This window comes from Desarmillaria tabescens (genome assembly GCF_030435595.1).
Source record: "Desarmillaria tabescens strain CCBAS 213 chromosome Unknown EV420scaffold_5, whole genome shotgun sequence".
In the NCBI taxonomy this organism is placed as follows: domain Eukaryota; kingdom Fungi; phylum Basidiomycota; class Agaricomycetes; order Agaricales; family Physalacriaceae; genus Desarmillaria; species Desarmillaria tabescens.
In genome coordinates this window covers 207725-231848 of record NW_026848304.1, presented here as the reverse complement: position 1 = coordinate 231848, position 24124 = coordinate 207725, and the positions used below count along the sequence as shown (strand labels likewise).

General features: G+C 48.5%; 10 protein-coding genes across 10 annotated transcripts; 4 read left to right on the top strand and 6 right to left on the bottom strand.

Annotated features, from left to right (window-relative positions):
- Positions 1-71: 71 nt before the first annotated feature.
- Positions 72-6623, top strand: EV420DRAFT_1626932 (uncharacterized protein). The gene is made up of 19 exons (XM_060476024.1): positions 72-807; positions 858-1133; positions 1169-1699; positions 1751-2938; positions 3004-3008; positions 3303-3414; positions 3465-3573; positions 3620-3683; positions 3734-3889; positions 3936-4075; positions 4126-4420; positions 4472-4495; positions 4884-4936; positions 4985-5135; positions 5190-5413; positions 5470-5514; positions 5569-5834; positions 5883-6103; positions 6167-6623. Exons 1-19 carry the CDS (start codon positions 153-155, stop codon positions 6509-6511), a joined length of 4860 nt encoding a protein of 1619 aa, XP_060336029.1. The 5' UTR covers positions 72-152; the 3' UTR covers positions 6512-6623.
- A 353-nt stretch (positions 6624-6976) lies between these two features.
- EV420DRAFT_1626931 (mitochondrial amino-acid acetyltransferase) lies at positions 6977-9159 on the bottom strand (the record flags this gene model as incomplete). The annotated part of the gene is given in 4 exon segments (XM_060476023.1): positions 6977-7012; positions 7032-8669; positions 8722-8784; positions 8844-9159. 4 exon segments carry the CDS (start codon positions 8925-8927, stop codon positions 6977-6979), a joined length of 1821 nt encoding a protein of 606 aa, XP_060336028.1. The 5' UTR covers positions 8928-9159.
- Positions 9160-11242, bottom strand: EV420DRAFT_1301547 (uncharacterized protein). The gene is made up of 5 exons (XM_060468404.1): positions 11106-11242; positions 10667-11055; positions 10388-10616; positions 9526-10332; positions 9160-9476 (listed from the first exon to the last, which is right to left on the bottom strand). Exons 1-5 carry the CDS (start codon positions 11199-11201, stop codon positions 9432-9434), a joined length of 1566 nt encoding a protein of 521 aa, XP_060336027.1. The 5' UTR covers positions 11202-11242; the 3' UTR covers positions 9160-9431.
- On the top strand, positions 11106-14902 carry EV420DRAFT_1717965 (uncharacterized protein; the record flags this gene model as incomplete). Its single annotated transcript, XM_060479726.1, has 13 exons — positions 11106-11471; positions 11532-11591; positions 11644-11994; positions 12045-12197; positions 12248-12385; positions 12434-12753; positions 12808-13270; positions 13327-13903; positions 13952-14060; positions 14113-14183; positions 14242-14248; positions 14297-14437; positions 14488-14902. Exons 1-13 carry the CDS (start codon positions 11436-11438, stop codon positions 14900-14902), a joined length of 2841 nt encoding a protein of 946 aa, XP_060336026.1. The 5' UTR covers positions 11106-11435.
- Positions 14763-17810, bottom strand: EV420DRAFT_1512197 (beta-glucan synthesis-associated). The gene is made up of 16 exons (XM_060471636.1): positions 17566-17810; positions 17453-17518; positions 17206-17399; positions 17067-17157; positions 16828-17016; positions 16549-16777; positions 16463-16497; positions 16127-16408; positions 15951-16080; positions 15840-15902; positions 15770-15783; positions 15607-15717; positions 15463-15558; positions 15332-15405; positions 14960-15279; positions 14763-14898 (listed from the first exon to the last, which is right to left on the bottom strand). The coding sequence occupies exons 1-15, from the start codon at positions 17719-17721 to the stop codon at positions 15186-15188; spliced, it is 1824 nt and encodes a 607-aa protein (XP_060336025.1). The 5' UTR covers positions 17722-17810; the 3' UTR covers positions 14763-14898; positions 14960-15185.
- Positions 17811-19054, bottom strand: EV420DRAFT_1512190 (uncharacterized protein). Its single transcript, XM_060471635.1, has 3 exons — positions 18766-19054; positions 18586-18717; positions 17811-18535 (listed from the first exon to the last, which is right to left on the bottom strand). The coding sequence occupies exons 1-3, from the start codon at positions 19028-19030 to the stop codon at positions 17919-17921; spliced, it is 1014 nt and encodes a 337-aa protein (XP_060336024.1). The 5' UTR covers positions 19031-19054; the 3' UTR covers positions 17811-17918.
- Position 19055: 1 nt separating this feature from the next.
- On the top strand, positions 19056-20932 carry EV420DRAFT_1301540 (Ima1 N-terminal domain-containing protein; the record flags this gene model as incomplete). Its single annotated transcript, XM_060468403.1, has 6 exons — positions 19056-19287; positions 19338-19456; positions 19505-19811; positions 19862-20031; positions 20080-20238; positions 20288-20932. The coding sequence occupies exons 1-6, from the start codon at positions 19098-19100 to the stop codon at positions 20930-20932; spliced, it is 1590 nt and encodes a 529-aa protein (XP_060336023.1). The 5' UTR covers positions 19056-19097.
- On the bottom strand, positions 20862-21670 carry EV420DRAFT_1512187 (phosphotyrosine protein phosphatase). Its single transcript, XM_060471634.1, has 5 exons — positions 21583-21670; positions 21405-21531; positions 21335-21356; positions 21087-21287; positions 20862-21027 (listed from the first exon to the last, which is right to left on the bottom strand). Exons 1-5 carry the CDS (start codon positions 21620-21622, stop codon positions 20947-20949), a joined length of 471 nt encoding a protein of 156 aa, XP_060336022.1. The 5' UTR covers positions 21623-21670; the 3' UTR covers positions 20862-20946.
- Positions 21671-21699: 29 nt separating this feature from the next.
- Positions 21700-22668, top strand: EV420DRAFT_1637143 (uncharacterized protein; the record flags this gene model as incomplete). The annotated part of the gene is made up of 5 exons (XM_060476670.1): positions 21700-21766; positions 21822-21926; positions 21975-22021; positions 22079-22092; positions 22143-22668. The coding sequence occupies 5 exons, from the start codon at positions 21700-21702 to the stop codon at positions 22666-22668; spliced, it is 759 nt and encodes a 252-aa protein (XP_060336021.1).
- On the bottom strand, positions 22648-23899 carry EV420DRAFT_1717944 (NAD-P-binding protein; the record flags this gene model as incomplete). Its single annotated transcript, XM_060479725.1, has 7 exons — positions 22648-22954; positions 23004-23163; positions 23227-23367; positions 23436-23602; positions 23623-23653; positions 23719-23751; positions 23813-23899. 7 exons carry the CDS (start codon positions 23897-23899, stop codon positions 22770-22772), a joined length of 804 nt encoding a protein of 267 aa, XP_060336020.1. The 3' UTR covers positions 22648-22769.
- Between the last annotated feature and the right edge of the window lie 225 nt (positions 23900-24124).

Below are 24124 nucleotides of genomic sequence, written 5' to 3'. Positions count from 1 at the left end.
TAAATAAATAAATAAGTAATGCCTCGTGGCAATGACGTTGGTCCGAAACACGCAGTCAAAGGCGCCGGAGCCTCGTTTTCCCATTCAACTTCACCTACCGTTCATTTGACTTGCCTTGCCGTCGTCGTCGTCGCTACCGTTTACGCAACATTATGCGTCTCTGGCGCTTTGCCTTTGCCGCTGCTTTGCTCAGCTTGCCAGTGCAGCTGGTTAGCCCGGCACAGGTACCGCTGACCGGTCCATCTACTACCTCCACTACCCTCGTTGACGCACTGTCTGCCGACCCGGATTATACCTCTCTGCTCCGTCTCTTACAGAGGGCGCGTCTCATACCAACTCTCAACCGTTTGAACGGAAGCACGCTCTTTGCACCTACAAATGACGCTATTAAGCACTATTCAAACAGTCTCTGGAATTCCGTCCTCGACGACTCCAGCCTGATACTAACCGACAACCTCCAGGAGAAGCTCAGGCAGCAATTGTTCTACCATCTCCTTAATTATTCCATCTCTTCTCTCCCCGACGACTCTGAACCGGTTAAGGTGCTCAAGACCCTGCACTTTCCCCGTACGTCCGTCGATCCCCCTTCCAAGGAACCGCCACCGTACCCTCCATGGATGCCTATTCCCGGTGGAAGCCTCGGAGGGGAACCGCAACGATTACGCGTAGCCTCTCGCAAAGACGGTGTATGGGTAGGGGTGGATGCAAACGGCAAAAATGGCGCTGAAGTCATTAAGGGCCAAGTCGATGCAGGCAATGGAATCTTGCTTGGTGTGAACAAGATACTGGAACCACCACCTGACTTAGGTGCGTCTTCACCATATGTAATGTCCTTTCGAACTAACCTTTCTATGCAGCGACCGTTGTCTCCAAATTGTCCTCGGTTTCATATTTCCACAACGTTCTCACCCCGGAGATCACACGTACTCTCAACTCCACCGAGGCCTTAACCTTGTTTTTACCTATCAATGGCGCATGGGATGCACTGGACCCTCTGGAGCGTTTATACCTCGAGAGTGAATATGCCACCGATGATCTCAATCGTATTCTGAATATGCATGCTGTGGCCGAGGAGGAGGTTAAATGGTCGGAACATTTTGATCCAGCAGTAAATTGCACGTGCCCTTTCATGTGTCTAACGTTTAGACAGAAGCTGACATTGCTACAGTAACAACAATCGACGGCACCAAGCTCGAAATTGTTGTGTCTCCTGAGAAGACCACGATTTCCTCAGCTGACTTGGTAGAACCAGACATTTATGCTTCCAATGGTGTCCTCCACCTCGTCTCATCCCTGATACTGCCGCCGGGCGCTCTTCAGCTAACCCCGGAGAAGTATCTTCTGGCTTTGAACTGCACACATTTTGTGTCTCTCCTCCATTCTGCCGATTTAACTTCTCTGATCAATGATACCAAAGCCAAATACACGATTCTTGCCCCGAAAAACGACGTCCTATCGATATTTGGTCATAGCGACCTTCCTGAACCTGGTTCCGAGGAAATGAAGAAATTATTGCAGTATCATTTCATCCCAGGCCATTGGACACCCAAGAAACTGTCTTCTGGGATGTTGCTGGAGACGGCGCTGGAGGAGAAAGGTCTCGACGGTGGCAGACAGGTTTTGGCGGTCGATGTTACTGACGACAAATCTGATTCGAAGAAGGTATTCTTTGGCGGTGCTAGCGTTATTGATGAGCCGAGTAAGTGTTCTGGAATTTTTTCTCCTTTTCCTCGAACTGATAAAATCTCAGTTGAAGTCAACAATACCTTGATTTATTTCATCTCGCGGCCACTAGAGCCTCCCGCTGACGCGTTGCAAACTGCCTTGCCTTACCTGGATCTGTCTTCATACTTGGCAGCCGTCTTTTCTACTTCCATTGCAGAAACATTGAAAACCACACCCCGCACTTCTCTCCTTATACCTCACAATTCTGCGTTTAAACGGTTGGGTTTATTGGTCTCTGCACATCTCTTAGCCGCGTCGTCCAAGCGTGATCTAGAGAATGTTCTCCTTCATCATACCTTGGACTCCGTGGAATATTCCGAGCGCCTACGAAATGGTTCTCAGCATACCTTCTCAAGCGTGGAAGGATCAGATTTAACGCTGGAGCGCATGAAGAACGGCACTTTGTATCTCAGTGCAAGTGGTGGCTGGGCAGGAATGCGGACCGAGTTGTACATCCGGGACATCTTAACGCAGACGGGAGTGATTCATGAGCTTTCCGATATCCTGATTCCTAGATCAGTTCAACTGACTGTCGGAAAACTTGTCAAGGCAGCCAAAGGAAGCACAATGACCAACATAGTTACGAAAGCTGGATTCGACTGGGTTCTGAACGGCACAGCGCCTCCTGATGGGTCTCCGTGGGCAGATCAGGGATTGTCCGGTGTTGGATGGACACTACTTTGTCCCACGGATGACGCGTTCAAGGAATATAATTTGACATCTCTGTTTGAAGATGTGCCGAGATTGCAGGTGATCGTGGGTCAGCACCTTATCCCCACGCCAGCGGAACGCTTGGGAGATTTTGTCGGTGCTGACAGCGACGCGCTGAACAACAATCGACCACTCCCTCTTGACGATTCAGCAACCTACCGGACGCTTCGCTCCCCAGAATCTAGCTATGGAGATATCATCTTCCGCCAGCAGGATGACGGGTCGAATTCGTACATTGTAGGCATTAAAGGTGCACGAGGTACAGACGGTACAGCGGATTGGGCCAGGGTACAGGCATGGGGAAGGACAACCACCGGAGGCGGAACTGGAGGCGTGATCCAGATTGATCGTGTTCTGATGCCATACCAGCCTCCCTGGTGGGTTGAATACGGAGGCCCCACTGTCACAGGTGTCCTGGGCATATTTGCTATCTGTGCATTTTTCCTGGGAGTGAGATGGGTATGGAGAAGGGATACCACAGAAGCGACATATGAGCCTGCGGGTGGCTTTGGACGAGATGACGGGGATGATTCTTAAGTGTATACAATGGATGCTAACATGATAGAGGAACTGTAAGTAGTAATAACTGTAATAACTGTAACATATTGGAAGTGAATACGCGGAGGTCCCAGATTCCGCGATAAGATAAAAATGCGGAGAAGAAGAAAAGGACGGAAGCAAAGCGGGAGAGGCCGAAGGGAGGAGTCATGTGAACCGGGATACTCGCGTTCCGTATCCGTGCCATGAAATTGTCAAGGCTTGGTACCCTGTTCATCCGCTCCTTACCCTCTTTAGACCTTTTAGACGCTAGACACGATGGTGCGCTCCTTTGCCTCCTGTCTTGCCTTGTCCTCAGCCGTTATCAGAGCAGTGAAGCACCGGCAGCGGAAGAGACCTTGAAGCAATCCTCGGCCACCTCAGAGTCTGTCAAGTCGTTCGTTGCTGGGGGATTTGGAGGTGTCGCTGCGGTCCTCGTCGGTGCGTTCACGAGCTGACGCGAACTTGTTCAAGGAATAACGGGTTGCCAGGTCATCCATTCGACTTGACAAAGACTAGGCTGCAGACTGCACCAAAGGGGGCGTACACAGGTGCTTTCGACGTCGTCAAGAAGACATTGGCAAAGGATGGGTTCTCCGGGTATGCCATCGATGGACATCTTCTGAATTCGACTAACGCTACATAGCATGTATCGTGGAATGGTGCCACCACTATTAGGCGTCACACCTATCTTCGCCGTGTCCTTTTGGGTACGGCTATTCAATGGCCGTACGACCCAACATTACTGACATTAGTGCAGGCATATGACATGTCAAAGCTTCTAATATACGCAGTAACTCCCAACAGAAAAAACCAAGACCTGTCTATAGGCGAACTTGCAGTGGCTGGTTTCCTGTCTGCAATTCCTACGACTTTGGTCACTGCCCCCGTGGAACGCGCTAAAGTCCTACTCCAGGTATGTAGGCCGCTTTTCACATTCGTCAGATGATTCATCAGCTCAGGTACAAGGCCAAGGAGGTGCTGAACAGAAATACAAGGGCGTTTTGGACGTGATTAAACATCTCTACAAAGAGGGTGGAGTACGGAGCATATTCCGTGGCTCAGTGGCCACTGTAGCAAGAGATGGACCAGGAAGTGCTGCGTATGCATGTTTTCTGCACTCAAACGCCTTATCTGACCTCGAACTGATAGGTACTTCGCGGCATACGAAGTTACCAAGAAGTTTTTGACACCAACAGGCTCGTCGCCTGCTGATCTCAATCTCGGTGCAGTAATACTTGCGGGAGGAACAGCAGGCGTTGCTATGTGGTCACTCGCCATTCCACCCGATGTGATAAAATCACGAATTCAGTCTGCGCCCAGTGGAACATACTCTGGTTTCATGGATTGTGCAAGAAAGACCATTGCTCGAGATGGTGTTGCTGCTCTTTGGAAAGGATTTGGCCCTGCAATGGCCAGGGCCTTCCCTGCAAACGCAGCTACATTCGTCAGTTTTTCCTCTTCGCATTTTTTTTGTTTACTGACCCTTTTGGTTTAGCTCGGGGTTGAGGCTTCAAGGAAAGTAATGGACGCCTTCTTCTGAAATGTAGGACTGTCTTGTATAAAGATTTGCACCATAAATGAGTAGTAGCACGAGCCAAGTTCTTAACGCCAATTGCACCGGAGAAGACCTTCAAGTTCAACGAATCACTGTCATTCTGTATTCAAATTGAGTCAGGATCAATGCGATCACGTGATGTGTTGAAATTACTTCCGCGGAGGTTGAACTGTTACATTCCTTCCCACCTCCAACAGACTTGCGATACATAGACATACTTCTCCCCTGATACGAACGACTATACTGATATCGAAATGTCGAACATGTGCGTATCTATCTAAATATCCACTATGTATGATAATGGAGGGGTTTGTACAGCACGAGTACTTCGAGTGACAATAAGGTCACGAAGAACACGAAAAAAGCAACGAAACCAAAGGCCCCCCGTACGCTCTCTGCTTCAGAGTATGCCATTCTCTGGAGCTAAACCCACGGTACTGACGCTTAACGAAGAATCGCACGGAACCTTGGACACTTCGAGACGTGGTCTACGCGTCAAAACATGGAGCAAGTGTCTTACTCCGACATTCCTGAAACCATCAAGTCTGATGTAGATGAGGTGCTCAATGTGTCTGGAAAGATACCTGTTGCTTGGGTGAAGACGGTATGTTCGTTGGATGGGAAAGTTTCCGGCGCTTATATAACTTGTCCGACTCAGGATTCCGAAAAATACCGTTTGATTTCTTCAATTTGTCGCCCCGGATTCCTAGATTTTCTTTCAAATGCTCACAGGGAATGCCCTTCCCTTTTCTGCGAGGACGATTCATCCGTCGACACATTGGCGTTATACGATGATCTGGCCACTGCGTTCAAAGCCTCGAAATATCTTAAGAAAATGTGCAACTCCGAGGAGAAATTTTCGGAAGCTGACTTTGCTAAGACGTGCGTTATGTGTTCGGTAGGTATCTATAAATCTGAGATCATGATCTCCACGCCAGCTGTGATATATTTCGAACGCCAGCTGTATCTGAGAGTAGGCAGAGGTATGTTTCTCTTTGGCAGTATTTTATCGCCATCTCTTCTGAACGGTCCTGCAGGGGCCAATGCCCAATCTCTCTTCCTCAGCCATTGTCGAGCGGAGACATATCGTCCACGTCCCTCCGCATTCTAAACACAAAGACAATCATTCCGGATAATGTTATTCTAATCCCAACAGGATCCATACGCCATTTATCTAACACTGAAGCGTCGCCTTACAAAGCGCTCAAAGCCCACCGAACTGTAGAGAAAAGTGGTAGTGCTGACAAGGCTTCGTCCTTCAGATTTCAGAGCACGCCCTGTGCCAATTTGCCTGAAATACCCGGTTGGTGTGCATGTTGTTTTGCTATCCTTGCTAACGCACTCATCCTAGGCTTTGAATTCGCAAGTGCTTTCTTCGAAGACAAGAAGCCTGTCCATCAGATGTTGGAGGATGCTTACAGACAGAATAGAATGTCTACTACCTCCGCAGTCAGGCATCTGCATTCATTAGGAATCAATGTTCCTGTTTTCGGTCTTGTATGGGCGAATGGGACTGTTCGAGCCCATGTCGATTGGTGCAAGACAACCAGTATCGGTACGATGGACAAAAAGGTAAGAGTTACCCCCGTTGTAATGTTCCTCCTCTAGGTAACGGCATCCACGGGGTCTTTGCAGGAAATCAAAATTCTCTCAGCGCCTTTTCCGGGGCCCGATGATGATAATGAGAAGACATTCCATGAATGGAAATTGAAAAGGCCTAGCGATATATTGCAGGTCCATTTTCTCATAAGAAACATTGACTATTGGACTTGTCATGGCTTCCGTGAAAAAGTGGTGAAAGGTGTGAAGGCATTAGAAGAGTCTATTGTCAATGGAGGGGGAACATACGAGCCATGGAAACGTGTTGGAGTTTTGAAATTGACTAAAAGCAGCCTTCAAAAGGAGAATCGCGACGCATCTTTCAGCAGTGTGTCAACACTGCCTGCTCTCCCCAAGAATACCCGAACTCGCAGGAAATAAGGACTGACGTGTATTTTGACTCTAAACATATTCATAATGTACGATAAAAATTCGGACGCTTGAGGAGAATATATCATTACTAGCTGGAAGGATGCGAAGACTTTTATTTACATCTGGAAGGAATTGGCTATTGAACAAATTACTCTACCGGTTGATGTCTGCAAATACATCTACAAAACTGCAGGTGCATCGAAAGTTGATGCCACGGAGCCGCCCAAGCGCGTGTACATCTCCCACATTCTTGTTTCCAAGTTTTTCCTTGGCAAGCCTCAGCGACGACTGAACTTTACATTACTAGACATTTACGAGTTCTTCCCTCTATGACTACTACTACTTCGTGAAAAGATAGATACTTTCCTGTATTACTACAATGGCATGGTCTGTTTTATGTATGATACAAGTTAATACGAACATCGGCATCGGTCATGCACATGTACATGCTTTTACTTCCAGCTAGAGGGAATTTCAGTTTACCACGCCGGCCCAGTGGGATAAGCGGTCCTTTTTCCCAGCCCTCGACGTAGGACAAACCGGAGCTTCCGCGTCGACTCTGCTCAATTTTCAGATGCTTCTCTGCGTCGCACCAAAACAGGACCCAGGACCCCATCCTGACGTGACCTGAACTACGCTCGAAATACCACTTGTTCACAGGGTTGTTGGCGCGACTCCGCCAGACAAGATCACGGCCCTCTCCCTGACCTTCTTTACCTCCGTTAGGGTTCACAGAGGAGGGATGACCCAGTCCGTAGGACTCGTCATGAAGAGCGACCCACAAGAAATCAACCGTTCCATCCCCTTGATGGCTGGGGAGAACGGCGAATTTGTCGAGGTATGAGATAGGATTTGATGCATCAGGAGACGGTTCGTTGGTCACGATGGCCGCGCCGACATAGTCTCCCGCAATAATCATGAAATCGAGCGTCTGTTCCAGGCGCCCATAAAACTGGTGTTCATTGAGCGTTCGGCCGAAAGATTGTTCCAGAAGGGTTGTCAATTTTTTCTGATCTATGTCTACGGTGGCGCGGACCACGCGAATGGGAAGTCCTCTTCGTAGCAACGTGGGCGTATGAGGTGTGAGTTTTCGATTACCTTGTAATAGTGCATGAGGTAAGCTAGAGCTTACAGCCGGCTTGTTGGTGATTAAATTAGCGATGAGGGAGCTGGGAGACCGATGAGAAACCATAACAGCAGAGGAAGTCGGCGGCATATACGCTAGGCATTTCCGCGCTAAAGAGATATTCGCAAGACTGGTCGGGTGAGAATGGCGCCAGGATTCACGAAACGTTCCATTTATATGGTCATACTCAGAATTGAGGTTGATGAGTAAATGAGGGTAACCTGAACGTGCGTAAGAAGGGATACCACCTTCGCGGTTGATGATCATGAGGCGAAGAGGAGTAAGATCAACTTCTCCGGAAGATTTAGACCGTGAAATTTCAGCAATAGGTGAAATGCTGTCCTGGACCGCAGCCTCAACCATCCCACGTGCAAGAGATGCGATCACGTCGTTGGCGTCTACGCAGACTGATCGACAGAAGGAATCGAGGGCGAACGGGGGAAGGACTGGGATTTCTCCCGCTCGAAGGGCAGAACGAATGGTATTAAGATCGGATGGAATAGTGTGTGCCTCAGGAGGTGCGACGTCGTGTTCTATGCCAAGATCTTCAGGCTTTGGGCCCAGCCTGACGATGGCACCCAAGAGCGGACGCGCTCTGGCGCCCTGCTTTTCGAGAGCCGTGACGAAGCGCATCGTCTCTTCAATGACAATGTTTCGTTCATCAGTCCCACCACGAACCACGTTGTCGTTGTCAACAACAATGACGCTAACGAGCCCGAGCTTCTCGAGGTAAACCATGCCTCGAGCAATGCTTTCGAGCTGCACGTCCGTGAACGGGCCTTGAACCTTGACCAAGGCGGTGCGCCTGATGATGGGGTCAAGTATAGAGTCGATAATGGGAGTGGTTTGGGCCGCCTCGACGTTCACAGTACTGGTCTCCTTGGCCTCGGCCTCTATAATGTCGGGAGGTGAAGGCATCTTGAAATCAGGATGCTGGGACATTACTGGCTTCGCAGCTTGCGGCCGGGGTCCAAAAGATGCCAAGTACGAACGAGTGTCGCGCAGGGACGGATTAGCCCGCAGGATCGAAAGAATGAAATCCTAGACAGGCTTGCCGGTGAGTGGAATATTGAACAGGCGACGCTTGACTCACGTTGTCGGACGAGGCCGTTTCGTCACCATCACGTACGGGCTGTTGCCTCAAGCTGCGAATGGTCTGCAGCACCGAAAAGCATTAGCAGAAAAACGCTACTCAAATAAAAGTAAAAAACTTACCGCATAGAATGCTTTGAAGGTTTGGCAACGCTTCAACTGTACTGAAGACACGAGCTTCTGGGAGCAAGAGGAAAATGTCAGCATAGCTAGGGTAGTTGGTGGAAGGAAGGGGGGAAAGTTGTTGGTGTCTGAGTCATGGAGGGAAATTTAAAGGAAAAGTCGTGCTCGAGCTGTATGCAAATTCGTTCTTATCAGATAAGATCTTGGGAGTTATCGGTTTCCTTTTTGGTCTTATCTTCGGCGATCTCACACTACAAATTGTTCAACGTTCGGGTACCCACGTTCGGATTTGTGTGTCGATACGTCCAGTAGCGTTATTCCGGCGAAGCCATATTAAGTTTTCATTTATTGAAGAACGAATAGCTCATATGCCTCATACAAAAATACAGCCTACATACCGTTCATTACAGCTCAAATAGCTCAAACAGCTCGCATGAGTTGTTCGGCTACAGCCCTTAATCATAGGCGCGCGCGTGTATGCATCAGGTCTTGGCGAATCGCGTATCCATCGCATAAGGCAGGCGTCAATTTGGCCATTCGAAGGCCTCAACTGGTCTAGGGCTGCGCATGTTCCGCGCTTCCAGGATCTCACAGCGTATATACTCGGTACTCCCGGCCAGTGAAAAGAACACTCTATAACAGCTGTCAACCAAAGTAAGATATCTTTTAAGGGATGCCTTACGCTTGCATTGACAACGATAATGTTATCTTGACTACACATCGCCGAAAAACGTCCTGTTCCAAGGGCTGTAGGGACTGCCCTGGCCCGAAATGGCAGCGACGTCCTGACTTCTTCTTGGAATATCAGGCTGTCCGAGGGAACTATAGTTTCATCGATTGCGAACATGGTAGGGTCCTCTTGGTTGACTGGAGGCCAAAGGATCTCGTTGGGATTGCCATATTGCGATGGACATGCACTGCCCAGTTCCCTCTTCAAAGTCATCTGATTGAAATCATATACGTCGATTTCCTCCTGGTCGACATCGAAAGCAACGAATCTGGATCCAAACGTATTGCAAGCCCACACAGGAGAGACATTAGCTTGATTCCAGCAATCGAGGATACGCGTGCCCTTCGGACCCCAAGCTGGCCATTCAACTTCCTTCGTTTCAGTGAGAAAGTGGTGCAATTGTGCCAGTAGTGTCCGTCGCGGAATGAATATCATGATATGGTTCCCTTGCCCGGTGAAAAGTGCTACGGGATACAGAATTTCATCAGGATGAACATGAAACGGGATGGAATGATCCTGATTCGGCCACGCGGGCGAAGGGTCGCACCTGATTGTGAGACTCGCGAGCGCAGTTGAAGGGTGAAGATTTGGAAGGCGAAGAGCAAGACAGTGAGTAACACTCTTAACGCGTGTCTGCTCAGACGATTCCGCAATGAAGTCCACGACGAGTAAGCGCAGCTCTGTCCCTTCAGACACTGAAACCACGACGTGCTTTTCAGTCAAGAATGCGAACGAGCCGATCTCATTTCCGGTGAGATACTAGTTCGTACGATCCGTCAGTCATTCAATAGACTACCGCTAGCCAAAGACGTACCAATGCTCTGCGACCAGTCTTCCAATTCCAGACAACAAGCTCTTTCGCTGCATTGTTGCCGTGGAACACAACACCTAGGTGATCACCAGATATCTGTATGGTGTGAGACATTCCGTAATCCGGGACTTTCTGTGCATGTTTGAGGATAGGTACGGAGGCGAGTCCATGTGCTTTTCCAGTGGACATGGACCAAAGATGGAATTGGAACGAATGATTAAGGTTTCGTCCCCTGATCAAAGAAATCAGCATCTGGTGAAAAAGATCATACAGCTTGCTGACCACCGCGGCGACTCGATAAGAACTAGGAGGTCTTGTGAGGGGTCCATTCCAAAATCACGTATGTGCAAGCCGGATAATGGAACCGACCATTCCTTTTGTTCGATCAAACGGGTCGACGAGGGTAATTGAGTAAAGACGAGACTCCCTGACCCGCTATGTTGTGCTAGAACATTACCGAAGAGCTCCCAAAGATGACCTTGAAGCATCGGAATGCTGTCGCTCCAAGTACCATCGAGTTTGTTCCACGCATTGTTATGTTCGCGCAGCTGAGCAAGGCGTTCTGCTGAAGGTAGAGCAGCTGCATAGTCAACGTGCCCGTAGCGAGCGAGCTCAATGGTGTAGACAAGAGCAACAGTCTCATCTATCAAGGCCAAGAAAAGCTGACAGACCTGGACGACGGTGAGATCCGGAAAGTACAAGCATATAGACTGGACATTACCTGCTTGCAGATAATGAGACTGCGAGCATCAAGAAAGCCGAATATAACGAGGAAGAGCTCGGTAGGAATTGCTGGTATCGCTGGATTATCCATCATGATGACGGTTGGAGACAATCATGTGCACAAGACAGGATCGGTCATTGGCCTGGCAGATCCTTGAGCTCACCACTAGCCTTCATCAGTACACACACATTAGACGACCAGCTTTCGTAGTCACGGCGCTACCACTCGACGTTGGAAATATTCCCTTTTTGTCATCTTGTCTTTGTTCTCCCACAGTCTCCCGGTGCATCCTACATAACGATTCATCCATTTTACGGCCATTCTTGAATGTCGAATACGCCACGAACGTCCAGAGCCACCAAGGTATCTGCCAGTCCTCTTCCCAGGCCATCACAACTTTAATATACCACCTCGTGTTTTCAGTTCTACCAGCAGGATATAGTTAAACGAAACTCGTCCCCACATTCTTTTGGTATTGTTCTCGTGAGTCTAAGCTTTCCATGTACCCTATGTATGCGATGTTAACGTCCTGTAGAGATGCTGGCATGATGCTGAGGACATTCCCCCATCGACAGACGATCCACTGATGAGGCCACTTGAGCGCGGTGAAGTCGGTGTAACATTTCTATCTGAAGGCAGCGCTCGCGAAATACTCCCTGAATCCGAACTAGCCCTTGTGGATCGTACCCTTCAGCCCGGTGATTATTGCAAGCGGAGCATCGACGATGTTCGCTCTGGTGTGGTGACAAACATCCGTGTCAGGGGTCGTCTTCAGCATGTCATAAGTGGCGAGCCATTGGAAGGATGGCGGAATTCTGACCAGGTTGTTCCGGCGATGGAGGCAGAGATTGGTGACTACGTTATTTACGATGATTGGGTTGGACAGGTAAGCGTCATTGGCCATGCCTGGACCCTCATTTATGTCTTGACTTGTAGATTGTAGAGGTAACTTTCGGTACCGATGTTTCCCTCATCGCATTGACCCAAGCCCTGCAGCTGTACGATGAAAATATTATTGAGGTTTCAAACGGCCAACTCGTTAGACTGCCAGAATTTAGTACCAGGCTTGCTATCGGACAGAAGGGCTCGGTGCGTCGTGTCCTAACTTGTGTTATCTCTCATGCTCATTAAGACAACAGGACATTCTGCCGTCCAGTAGCGTGCAAAACTTGATCGGATTCTTTCTTGGAAGCAATAGAACTGACCATAGCGTTGACACCGTCGTTGCCGTGAAACACACTGTATATGCTATAGCTTGGCTGGCTGTCAACCAAACGGTACGCCTTGTTTAATTTTTGCCGCTTTATACCCTTATGTCCGTCCAGTTGGCGCCTAGCGTAGCTGAGAACCATCCACGCCCTCAACGATTTTGGTATGGCCAGGATATCTCCAAGCTTACTCTGATACGTGGTCGATCAGATTTCCAGATGCGTATTGGAGACAAGGTTAATCTTGTCGAGAGAACCGGACATCCCGTTACCATTCATGGCCGGAGCATGCAGGGTGTCCCCCCAATCCATGTAGAGACGCTTACCGTTGCAGAGACAGAAACTACGGTTGACATTTTATGGCAAGATGGCACCTCGGAAACGTTGAAATCCGTGGATCTCATTCCCTATCTAAACACAGATGAATATGACTGTTGGTAAGCCTCAGGGTCGGATAATAACGCCATTGGGACTTAATCCTCATATGATAGGCCCGGCGACCACGTTTTATGGCGTGGCGAAGACCAGAAACGGCCTGCTATCGTGCAGTCCGTAGACGCTGCACACAGGACAGCTTCTATCCTCCTTCCCGATACTGGCAACATCGAGCTTGCTTCGGTACTAGAACTCGACGCTCATGGTGTGTCGGACGTTGAACCACAATTTGGGACTGAGGGACTTGGTGTACGCCTGGGAGATTTTGTTTTTATACATCGAGAGGGAACTACGAATGGATATGATCCACCTAGAATACCTCGTATAGGCGAACTCGAAGCTTGGGCTAGAGAGGGACCCTTCTACCCTGGCCACATCGAAGGATGGCGAAAGGAAATGGCCGAACTAGGAAATAATGTTGCAAAAAAACGCGGGACTGAAGGAGCCTTTCAAGATGGTAACATGAGGCAACCCTGGGCAAACGATTGCGACCTATTCTGGCTTGGAGAAGTCACGAAGGTCTGATTCCTTTCTTTGTTTCCGTTCTTTATATTCAATCTGTTTATTTTCTTCAGCTTCAGCTTGACGGTCAAATTGAAGTTTTGCACCCCGAGGGATCAGTTCGCGTATATCCGTTACAACGCCTTACGAGGCTTTATGATAGTATCGAACAACTGGAAGATGATCCTTGGGGTGATGAACATAGTCATAATGAGCACGAATACTTTGAAGGTTCCGGGTACTGGCCTGATGAAAACGGAATATGGTCTCACCTTGACGGAAGCGTGGACGGATGGGAGGACACCGAGGACGTCAACGATACTATGGATGTGGAAATGTGGCATCACGAAGAAGATACCCCAAGGGTTTCTGGACCTTCCAGTCCATCAATTATTGACCAGTTTCCTCCACCACCGACGGTGGAGGTGGATCCCGAACCTGATACGATGTCTGTCGATCCAGACATAGATACGACGAAAGATGGTACTACTATTGACGAGGAGGACGATGATTTCCCTTGGAAGAGGTTCGACATTCTACCATCTGCTCCTCATGACCATGCGTACTATGCCTCTCCTCCCGCGCAACCCTCAAAATCTTTCCTATCTCGTCTTCAACGAGAGTATCGCATCCTGCAGTCGAGTCTGCCTGGTGAGGAAAGTCATACCTCGTATCTGAGATATCTCTAACAATGTACAGAGTCAATCATTATACGTACATACGAGGATCGAAGTGACCTTCTGCGCTCCCTCATCATTGGTCCAAATAATACACCATACGAGGATGCACCTTTCGTTATTGATTGGATGTAAGGACATTTACAAAGACAGATACATCATAACTAACATGAGGGTTGCCAGGCTTCCTACAACCTTCCCTAGCAGTCCGCCCATTGGACATTTTCTCAGTTGGACAAACGGTAATGGTCGAGGTAAGAGACACTACTCCCTCGTGATACGGCTCATAAAAACAGCGTCTCTTTTATTTAGTTAATCCGTAAGTCGAGCATTCTTGTATCCGACATGGTCACACACATCTTTTCAGAAACTTGTACGAGGAAGGCAAAGTTTGTCTATCAATATTGGGAACTTGGGCTGGTGATCAGAACGAAACATGGAGTGCCAGTCGGTCATCTCTCCTTCAAGCCTTCGTAAGTATACAGGGCCTAGTTCTTGTGAAGGAACCGTACGTGTACTGATCCTTCTGACGAGCAACCGTATTGACTGCTATTCCAGTTGGTTCTGTGAGCCTGCGTATGAGAAGCTGCGCGGTACAGAGGAAGGCATTGTCAACAGGCAAATTTCATCTCGTTGGTATTCCTTTATCCATCTCATCTGGTATTTTAGTCGACTGTATAGCGAAAAGGCCTACGTTCTTTCTCGCGGCTTCGTGCGCCGAGCTCTGGAGATCCCTCTCGGCGGTTTGGAGAAGGAAATCAGTTGGTTATACTACACCAACCACCGACTAGAAAAGGTGGTTCGTGACTGTCGAGCTTTGGTAGAAAAAAGTCGGCAGGAGATCGATCTTACTGAAGGAGAACTGGACCTTGCCATCCCGAGGTTGACTGCTGGGGGTATCATAGCTGTAGAGCGGACGTTGACGAAGCTCCAGGCTTTGCTGGACTCATCACCTTCTTCGTTAACATCGTAGGCGGCATTTTCTTTGCGTTCGGATTAGCATACAATCAGCCTAATCCAATTCATTCAGTGCGAAGCGAACTGACGCGGCAACTGTTGCTGGCACTTCGTAATCACACATTTGAACTTTTTTTTTCCCCACACAGCGCGAGCATACAGGATATGAAGACAATGATGCAATGAAAATATGAAGTATAAGACATCCAAAGTGTGTATATGCGAGTACCAATGAGCGGAATAAGTGACAGCGGCCGTAACAAGATAGTGAGGACAATCCAGCATATGGAAGGTCTAGACTAGCATTGGTTGAGGAAGCTGTTCTTGGGGAATGGCTGTTTATAATCGTTGACCCATGTTGTGAGATTAGGATTCGTATACGCTTCGATGTATCTGCATTTTTAAAGATCAGATTTGTCCCTCCAACGAACAGTCATAGGCTCACTCTTCGATATATGCTTGTGTAGGGAAGTCATCAGGATCGCAGCCAACGTTTATGGAATCCTTCGGCTGGTACACCTATGCGTCGCAACCGACTTAGCATGCAAAGTTATAAGAATAGAGAGGTGGAAATACCCGTATGTAATCAATCGACATAATCGCTGGGAAGGTAAGGTGGTCGAGATCAACATAACCGAAGTTCTCTGACATGCCAAGGTTAACAAGAATGTACTGCGGGAGATACTGAGTTTTTAATTGACGAGAAAGGAAATACCATACCATTGGCTCCTGAGGAACCGGACGAGCTGATATTTCGACGCGAGTATCTGCTGCGACTCCAGGTCCCTTCAAGGTCCAAGCTGCCTTGTTATTGTTGATCCATGTTATATACTGCAATAAAAGAACATTATGAGCTCTGCCGAACGCTTGGAAAAGCACTGACTCCATCATCATAGCCTAAGAGTATTTCATAAGTTGCTGCGGTAACTGCGCGCGCGATATAAAAGCTTTACCTGGCTTGTATTCGAACCCATAAATTGCGAAGCAGCCCGTTGCTAACTGATAACAGTTTTGGTCTTCTCCCGCATCAATGCAGGATTCTCTGTGCTAACGAAGGTACTCACCGGTTACCGACACGCCTGACGTTGCCTGCTGATACACTCCGCCGGTGTACGTGTTAAGGTATGTCTCCGTTGCATCGTATATAATCATGTTGTCTGACGTGTTGAACCACTCGTATTTTGCATTGAAAGGCTGGAATTGGATCAGTCTCAGTAGAATGCTGCAGACATCAACATACCGCCCATTGTCCAGACTGCGAGACTTCACCCTCGTCATTAGCGACCTGGGCCTCGAAGACGTCGATTTCGGGTGCAGCACGCCCGACATATGTGCCGTCCGAGTGTATGGGTCCAGGATGAGATTCTCCCGGGCAGGTGCATCGAGAGAGCTTCTGCCCCGGAAGGAATGATAATATGCCATTCTGACCGGGGTCGCCATCGACAGTTGCTGCGTATGGGAGTCCGTTGACGGTCTGATTTGGAACTGTTCCAATATCGCATGCATCGTATGTATAGGGCCACTAAAGTGATTGATCAGACAGGAATTTCTTTTCCATGTCAGAAATAAGGCTTACAGTTCCCTCCAAGGTAGCACCGTAACCAGCTCGACCTACAGAGAGACTCAGGATTCCGATTGTTCACCCAGTTTTCATGGTCATACCAAGATTTCCCATTGACCACACAGCAGGCCATAGACCGAGAATGTTGTTTGCGCCCGGCAGAGTCACCGAAGTCAAGATCATGCCGCCAGTGAAGCAAAACTTATTCCAGGTAGACATCATTCCGCCTTGGTAGTTAAGACCATGTGTTTGTTTCTTCGATAGCGTTATTGTCAGGGCGCCTCCCTTTGTCGTGATCGCGGCTGGATCATACCACTCCAAGTTGTTGGTCTGAAACGACATGAGTACATATTTCAAGCTGATGGAACGCGTCAACTAACACCCCAGTAATGCAAGTCTACTGCTTCCCAGTACGGGTCATCGCCGGGATAAAAACTTCGCCCGTCGACGTTGAACTCGTCACTCCAAACCAGCTGGAACTCATTGTCATTAGTGAAGGCCTTTATTGTGTATGCGTCTTGCGGGGTATCGAGATCTATCATTCCCCAGTTGCCCGGCATACTGGGTACCTGGAAAGAGTTGAAAACATGGTATGTGACCATGTGAGTACATCTCATACCTGTCCGCTGGCATTGATTCCGCCTAGATTGAAACCGCCAAGTGATGAAATATCGTGTGTGGTGAAATATGAAATTATAGGGTATCCGGCGCTGTCTGTGGATCAGATGACTGTTATGATAGAAACAACAGCAACGCACAATAGCGACACTAAGCCAAGACCAAGGACGACAATACAACCAAGGTTGGTTAGGCCTCGATAGGTGAATACGGATCCACCATTATCATTCTTTCTGTCTCGCCGTGGGTCAGGGTTGTGGAGATAATCGTCTGGCTCGGCGTGGTTGGGCGATATATCTGAGCCCCAGGCGGCGGGATCGGGTGATAGTGAGAACTAATGGCCGTCATGAAAGTTGAACTCCCAAGGTGTATGGATGGAAAACCTGCCTTGTCAGAGATGGAAGGTGCCAAAGATGGGACCCGGCTGCCATTTACGTTGTACGGCGAGTCGTTCTATCTTTATTGTTAGCGGGGGTCGCGGCGAGATAGAAACGACTGACGATGCTGGTACTGCTGTTCACGGTACGCAACGATGAAGGACCTCGAGCAAAGTTGGCGTGGATGCCGAGGTTTGTAGTGGAGTCTCCTGGTAAAAGACTTGTGGTCGACGGCGAGTTGGCCTGGTATCGCCGTTGAGAGTCGCCTAAGGGTGGCATTGGTGGTAAAAGTAAAAGAGAGGACGGCGAGATAACCAAGGAGTGAAGAAACGAAGGACGCTAAGGAAACAAGGAAATCTTGGGAAAGGAGAGCGACGCCAAACAATTCTCCCGCCAAGCCAGCTCCATGCCCCTTGCGGCAATTATTTCCCATACCTACAATATTATCGGTAATACGTAATTACATGTTGCACTGCTTATCTGCCGGCACCCTCAAGCAATCCCAGCAATCCACCCCACCGTCCATCTCTGTCTTTCTCCTTCATTGCTCGCTGCACCCGTCGTAATCCAGGCGGTCCAGAATCTGACTCAACCTCGCTTTCTGCCAATTCTTCTGACAACTTCAGCCGGTTGAAAACCTCTTCGTTTGCCTCATTAATGTGTGCCTTGCCCTCCGGGTCTTTGTCCAGCGCATGTAACAACATCTCTTTACGCATCTGGTACTGTAGCAGCGTCGGCTCTGCAGGTGGGCTGCTAATCAGATGGTGCTTGGCGCCGAGATCACTGGAACCGGGCAGGGAGGTCTTTTGCATCCATTGATCAAGGTTGTCAAGCGCAACTTTCGATCGCTTCACCCTGTCTCCTTTTGTTGGCCGTCCTTTTCGCTTGGGTCCCTCTTCATCTAAAACATCAGGAACAACAATTTCACGGGGGAGTGTACGTGGATTTTGGCACCCAAGTCCAGATCCAGGGAGGATATGGAAAACCTGGGATGTCGCAAAGGTCCTCAGGATATGCAGCACAGCAGGCTTGAAAGGCTCCAATTCCGTCGTTGCTAGCGTGTCCGGAATCGAGATAAGAGTCGCATGATGATCTAAAAACAGCTCGTCGGTAAAACTATAAATGGTCTTCTCCTGGGCTCACCGCATGGTATGGGAATATGCTGGACAGAATGCAGTGGCGGACAGACATCCGTCGGCTGAGTATAGAAGAAGGTATACAGGCCGAACAGTGCAACGAGACTCGTTATTGGCTTTTCTAATTGCACTATGCACTCTGTGAGAGAATATGAGCATTGCAGCATCAAGTAGATATAATCCTTACCAAGGAACAGTCGCAGGGTGGTATGCGAAAATGCATCTCTGCCTCTCGGGTCGAAAGTCTTCAAATGCAGCCACTGCCAGCCCTGAGAACACCAGATTTCCTTGAAGAGCTTGAAGGGACACGACTGAGGCGAATTTGAATACTGCTCCTCGAAGCTTTTTACTAGAACTGAGATATCGTCTCGAACCGCATTTACATATACCGAAGACGTGAAATATGACGGTTGGAGGCAAAGGCGACCCGTAGTCGTCGGAGCAAGAGACATCGTCGGTAACAAACAACAGTCAATTGCGGCGCGTATCAGCACGTGCACTGTTTTCACCTTCACCATCATGTTCCACCGATGGAGTAGTGTCCAGTGCTTTTTCTGCCACACGTTGACAACGTCCCCCAAGGATCCAAGAAATTTTCGTTGCAACAACTGTGGCTGCTGGAATCGTTACGACACCAAGGGTGAAATCTTGTCCTCTGAACCTGCCATGCACGATGAATCTCTCAACTTGCGGTCGTTCTCTAAGCGAGGTACGCGACGCGTCATCTTGTAACTTGTCCAATTCTTATTCTCCCCATAGCTTCTCCCAACAAGGAACGCTTACCCACGATGTACGGAAAGGGCCCGTTCTGCCATACTTGCCAAACAAACCAGATGCTCTTGGTCAATCTCTTGTCAAATTATCTGCCAGATCCAGACTGTAGGAACTTTCATTCTCTGTTCTATTTCTCTTCTTAATGATTCTAGAGCCCTGAATATGAACGCCGCGTCGAAATGCTACCCGAATACAAGGAATCTTTGCATATTCGCTATCCACCAGTCTGTGCCAACTGTCTCCCTTCTGTCGAAGATGAGATACAGAACAAGAACAAGATGGCGCGTGTGAATGCTCTTGGCGGATTCCTAAAGGACACCAAGGGCAAAGAGCAAGCACGTCGCGTTTTGACACCCGAGCTGGCGAAAGAGAAGCTGACCTTGGAGATGTTAATTTGGAGATGTCGAGGTTGTTTATGGGGCGCATCGCTGCTGATTGCTGTCGTTGGGTATTCTGCTTGTGAGCTACCTTTGTCATCAAGATTGTACCCGTTTTCACGAGATTTGCAGCATTGCTGAACTTGCCAGTGCCATTTTCAAATATACTTTGTCCACCTGTGCTGCCAATCGTGACATTTGTATCGATCTTCTGGACATTCTGGGATCCCACCTATTCCTCCTTGCAAAGGGCACGCAGAGAAGGCCGTAACGTACGAATACAGGGGAAGAAGAACTACATAGTGAGACAATTCTTCATACCTATAATCAATGTCACTCACTCTTTACAGGCGCTGCAAATGGTCTCTTGGTTATCTCGGTTATTTACATCAATTTCCATGACCATAGCGTGGTACCGGCCAATGTCAAATTATCTGCATTTACTAGAGACGCCTATTTCTCCTCGAGCAAGCATCTATTATCTGATTTCCTTAATACTGGAGCTATCTGTAGGTCACCTTGTCCGTTTCGATAGTCCATTTCATCGATGTTATCTAGGTCTTCATCTCTTCTTGCTTCGTGCTCCGATTACAACAACCTCCTGCTATCCGTTTACTTGAACTAAACCAGTTGCCCTCCCGAGCAGTGACACCCAATCCTAACACATCGCATTCTAACACTCCACTCACCCCACCAATCATTAATGACAGCGATTTGCTTGCATCTCTCACACTCTCTTCGAAGCCCGTTATCGCCAAACCTCCAATATTTGGCGTTCCATCTCTTGGTTCTTCTGCCCCTCATTCTACCGCTCACCAACCAGAGAATGATATCGATGAGATGGATTGGACGCCTACAAACGGGCAAAAGGAGAAACCCAGAACATACGATGACTCTTCTTTTCTTCGTCCACAAAAGTTCTTTGCTCCAGAGAACCCCACAGGACTGGAAAGCTTATTCGAGAGTACGAGGCTAGTTGATGATATTACAATGAACGAGCCCACACCTGAGAGGGCATCGACCCGCTCGAGCATTGCAACTGCTCATTTGTGGAACTGGGGGTGGGTTTATCTATTGTCTACACTGCCGGTTGCGGGAGTTATTTTGTTTCAACGAGTGTACGGCAAGAGATATAGTGGCCCTGCACCGACCAGTGAAGTAACGTCTCTATTTTCTATACACGACGTGTCCAGTATTGAATAACCACAATACATTGTCTACGATTGGGGTCCAAACACATCGTCCAGAAAAGCATTGGACAAAGCAACACATTGTTGATAGACTCTCTCAAATCCGTTCTACCGAGGAACACTTAGTTCTGCAACACAATTTACTGACAAGAAGTACATGTGCTTACAATTCCTCCATAGTAAGGGTCTGAGATTGGCCGATTGCTTTCAAGGTAGGAGCCCCAAAGCCGTATGGTTGCTGTTGCATTGCGAGGGGCGTTTCGATTCAGAGAATGCAGGTTACTTTCATCAGCAGCAAGGATATGGGTAAATTCGGTGTAGTCCAAGGATCTGACTTTGCGCGCTGCGTGAGATATGGGTATTTTGTGCTGTGATATGTAAGATAATGCCAGGATACAAGGGAGACTTCACCAACTTTTCTACACGTTGCAACTGCTCTACGGCGCCTCAGATAACGCGCATGAGAAAAAAAATGAAGGACTCACCTATCGTCTGGATCCTCGCCTTCATGGTAGGCTCCCGTACCAGCGCTGTCAAGAACGATATCGTGTCCGCGCCGTTTAGCAACGTCCCTCATTACCGCTTCACCCATCGGGGAGCGACATATATTGCCTGGGAGCAATATTCAGTGGGAATCGATGAAGAAGGAATCTGGAAGCATGCCTAAGCAGACGATGAGAACCTTGACCTGATCTGAAGACATAGTACGGGGATGAAAACGTGGACCGTCTAAATATGGTCTTGGACGCCTAGTTTCGATCTTACACATTAACCACCATCATGTCGCCGCCGATTCAGCTTTTCTTGACGACCATTGCTTCCCAGCCAGCTCTACGGCAGCGCCAAGGTATGTGTATATCTACAGCATGCACCGTCGTGTACTCATTAAAACAATCTTTGAGAGTATCTCCTACGAGTCCTACAAGTAAAGAAAATACCATTCACTTCCTACGATCTCGCCTCTGATGAAACGGCGAAAAAATTGTGGAGAAGGAAGGCTCCACTAGGTATTCCTGTGATACTTGGGACGTTCTCCAGTGCTCACATCTTGACAGACAAACAGCAATTGCCTGGAATCCTTGTCGGTGGACGCTTTCCAGGTGTACGTTCTTGATTCGCGATCGCCATAGTGACTAACTATCCATACTCGGTCCATTAGACTTTCGCCGAGTTGTGCGTATCATAAATCTATTCTTCGTGTCAACATACTAAGTCCGATTCAGTGAAGATGCTGTTGAGTACGACGAACTCGACACATTCCTCCAACTCAAGGAATCTTGGAATCCAGACGTAGACGAAGATACACCAGCACCTCGAGTTCGGCCAATCGGTGTGCCAGGCGCCATGATGCCCCTCCAAATGACCCCCGAACGCCTGAAATCGAAAATCCTGGCCAAACCCGTTTCTTCGCCCCTCGCGAAGCCGCAGATCCCGGTCAACAAGCGCGAAGGTGACTTTGATATTAGTACAGAACTCTCTGGCTATGGTCTGCAGGGTGTGAGAGTGACTGAGGACGAGTTACGGGACTTGGTCGCCGAGCTAGGGTTAGATGGGGATGACGCTGGTGATTTGGTGAAAGGGTTGAGCAGTGGTCCGTCGGACATGGCGGAAGAAAGCTCGGCCTCCACATCCAACGTCACTACCGGAACGAAGTCTGCAAAGAAGGAGCCAGAGACAAAAGTAGATAAATCACCGGACGCGAAGGTCGTCAAGGCACTGGAAGTTGACAAGAAAAACAGAGAAGCATAAGTGCTGTACAGAAAGATATTATACCCTTAAATAATACTCAGTAGCTGTAATATGGACTAGGAAATACGTCTTGAATAAATGAAATGTACCATTAGATTCTATTACAGTTTGGTCATTGACACCAACATCCCGCCATCCAGAGTGATCGTCGCTCCGTTCACGAAGGCACCTGCAGGACTCGCAAGGAAGAGTGCTGCCCCCGCCACGTCTTCTGGTTTCCCTAGACGGCGCAACGGTATAGTAGACGTAAAAACATCCTTGACAGCCTCCAAGCTATGCGCAGTCACTGCAAGAACGCCTTAGTGCACAATCAGAAACGTGATTCAGAGACGTACTCTTGGTAGGGAAAGGACCACACGCGATTGTATTCGAAACGATGCCTTCTGGACCAAGTCGTCCTCCCAGATGCCGACTGAGATGGTGAAGTGCAGCCTTCGAGGCTGAGTATGCATATGTTTCGTGTATGGGTACGGCTATTCCTTCCACTGACCCAATCTACGGGAAGAAAAACGCGTCAATATAACAAGAAATTCAACGAAAGTGTCGAAAGATAAATACATTGATGATACGCGCAGGATCTGCAAACGTCTCGCCGTCCTTTGACAAAGCGGCCGCCGCTCGAAGCAGCGGAAGAAGTTTCTGTGTCAACGTGAACACCCGTTGCAAGTTTAGAGTGAGAACCTTGCTAAAAGCTGCATCCTGTATTTAGTTTGTAAGTAGGCTTGAACTTATCAAGGAAGACCTTCCGTGTCAAGTTATTTGCCTACCGGGAAGTCGTCCAGGGAATCACCCCATGCGGCGCCTGCGTTGTTGACAAGAACGTGAAGAACTGGCTCCTTGGCAGCAAGGTCATTAGCAACGCGTTCTACCTCCTTCGTATTGCGCCAGGTTCGCAGGAAGTGGGATACATTTCCCTGGTCCGAGTGCAGTTGAGCTCAGTAGCAGTCTCTTCACAGCTCTTGGCAGAACGAGAAGATATATAAACCTAGAAGCCAATTCAGAATCCAGATCGTTAGGATAGAGTATACAGGTAGCTATTCTGAGACAGACCTTTGCCCCATTCCTTATGAATCCCGTAGCTATCTGGATAAACCGTCATTGGTAAATGAATGGCTGAATGGCATGTCGAGGGGTGCTGATTTACCATTTTCCCAATCCCCCTACTACCACCAGTGACCAGTACAACTTTATCCTTCACATTGAAGAGATTTTCCACTTGGAATGAGCTCATGATGGTGACTGGGAGATAAAAAGGTACACATGGGTGTATCCCTGCGGCACCGCAATAGCGGCGCATACAGGGTGAGATCTCAAGGAATATCAGTTCCTGTACTTGACTTCCGATGCCGCAAATCATTGCTTGGACACATGCCCGTATATGACGGTGGGAAATGTGCGAAATCCTTCCTCAGCGATTAAATCGGTAAGACGGAAAAGTATATATCGACCTAGTCAC

What these genes read in the sequence shown, in the direction of transcription:
- EV420DRAFT_1301547 (XM_060468404.1), bottom strand. Translation starts at nt 11,201, where the DNA reads ATGATGGATAATCCAGCGATACCAGCAATTCCTACCGAGCTCTTCCTC. An exon ending in GTCTCATTATCTGCAAGCAG is followed by an intron (nt 11,056 to 11,105) that starts GTAATGTCCAGT and finishes ACCGTCGTCCAG; the next exon opens with GTCTGTCAGCTTTTCTTGGC. An exon ending in CTTATCGAGTCGCCGCGGTG is followed by an intron (nt 10,617 to 10,666) that starts GTCAGCAAGCTG and finishes TTCTTTGATCAG; the next exon opens with GGGACGAAACCTTAATCATT.
- EV420DRAFT_1512187 (XM_060471634.1), bottom strand. Translation starts at nt 21,622, where the DNA reads ATGTCTTCAGATCAGGTCAAGGTTCTCATCGTCTGCTTAG. An exon ending in GGTTCTCATCGTCTGCTTAG is followed by an intron (nt 21,532 to 21,582) that starts GCATGCTTCCAG and finishes TATTGCTCCCAG; the next exon opens with GCAATATATGTCGCTCCCCG. An exon ending in GGCGAGGATCCAGACGATAG is followed by an intron (nt 21,357 to 21,404) that starts GTGAGTCCTTCA and finishes GAGGCGCCGTAG; the next exon opens with AGCAGTTGCAACGTGTAGAA.
- EV420DRAFT_1512197 (XM_060471636.1), bottom strand. Translation starts at nt 17,721, where the DNA reads ATGCCACCCTTAGGCGACTCTCAACGGCGATACCAGGCCAACTCGCCG. An exon ending in GTCAGGCGTGTCGGTAACCG is followed by an intron (nt 15,903 to 15,950) that starts GTGAGTACCTTC and finishes ATGCGGGAGAAG; the next exon opens with ACCAAAACTGTTATCAGTTA. An exon ending in CGGTTCCTCAGGAGCCAATG is followed by an intron (nt 15,559 to 15,606) that starts GTATGGTATTTC and finishes TATCTCCCGCAG; the next exon opens with TACATTCTTGTTAACCTTGG.
- EV420DRAFT_1626932 (XM_060476024.1), top strand. Translation starts at nt 153, where the DNA reads ATGCGTCTCTGGCGCTTTGCCTTTGCCGCTGCTTTGCTCAGCTTGCCA. An exon ending in GAAGCTGACTTTGCTAAGAC is followed by an intron (nt 5,414 to 5,469) that starts GTGCGTTATGTG and finishes TCTCCACGCCAG; the next exon opens with CTGTGATATATTTCGAACGC. An exon ending in TCGGTACGATGGACAAAAAG is followed by an intron (nt 6,104 to 6,166) that starts GTAAGAGTTACC and finishes GGGTCTTTGCAG; the next exon opens with GAAATCAAAATTCTCTCAGC.
- EV420DRAFT_1512190 (XM_060471635.1), bottom strand. Translation starts at nt 19,030, where the DNA reads ATGTCTCTTGCTCCGACGACTACGGGTCGCCTTTGCCTCCAACCGTCA. An exon ending in CACCCTGCGACTGTTCCTTG is followed by an intron (nt 18,718 to 18,765) that starts GTAAGGATTATA and finishes ATTCTCTCACAG; the next exon opens with AGTGCATAGTGCAATTAGAA. An exon ending in GCATATTCCCATACCATGCG is followed by an intron (nt 18,536 to 18,585) that starts GTGAGCCCAGGA and finishes AGCTGTTTTTAG; the next exon opens with ATCATCATGCGACTCTTATC.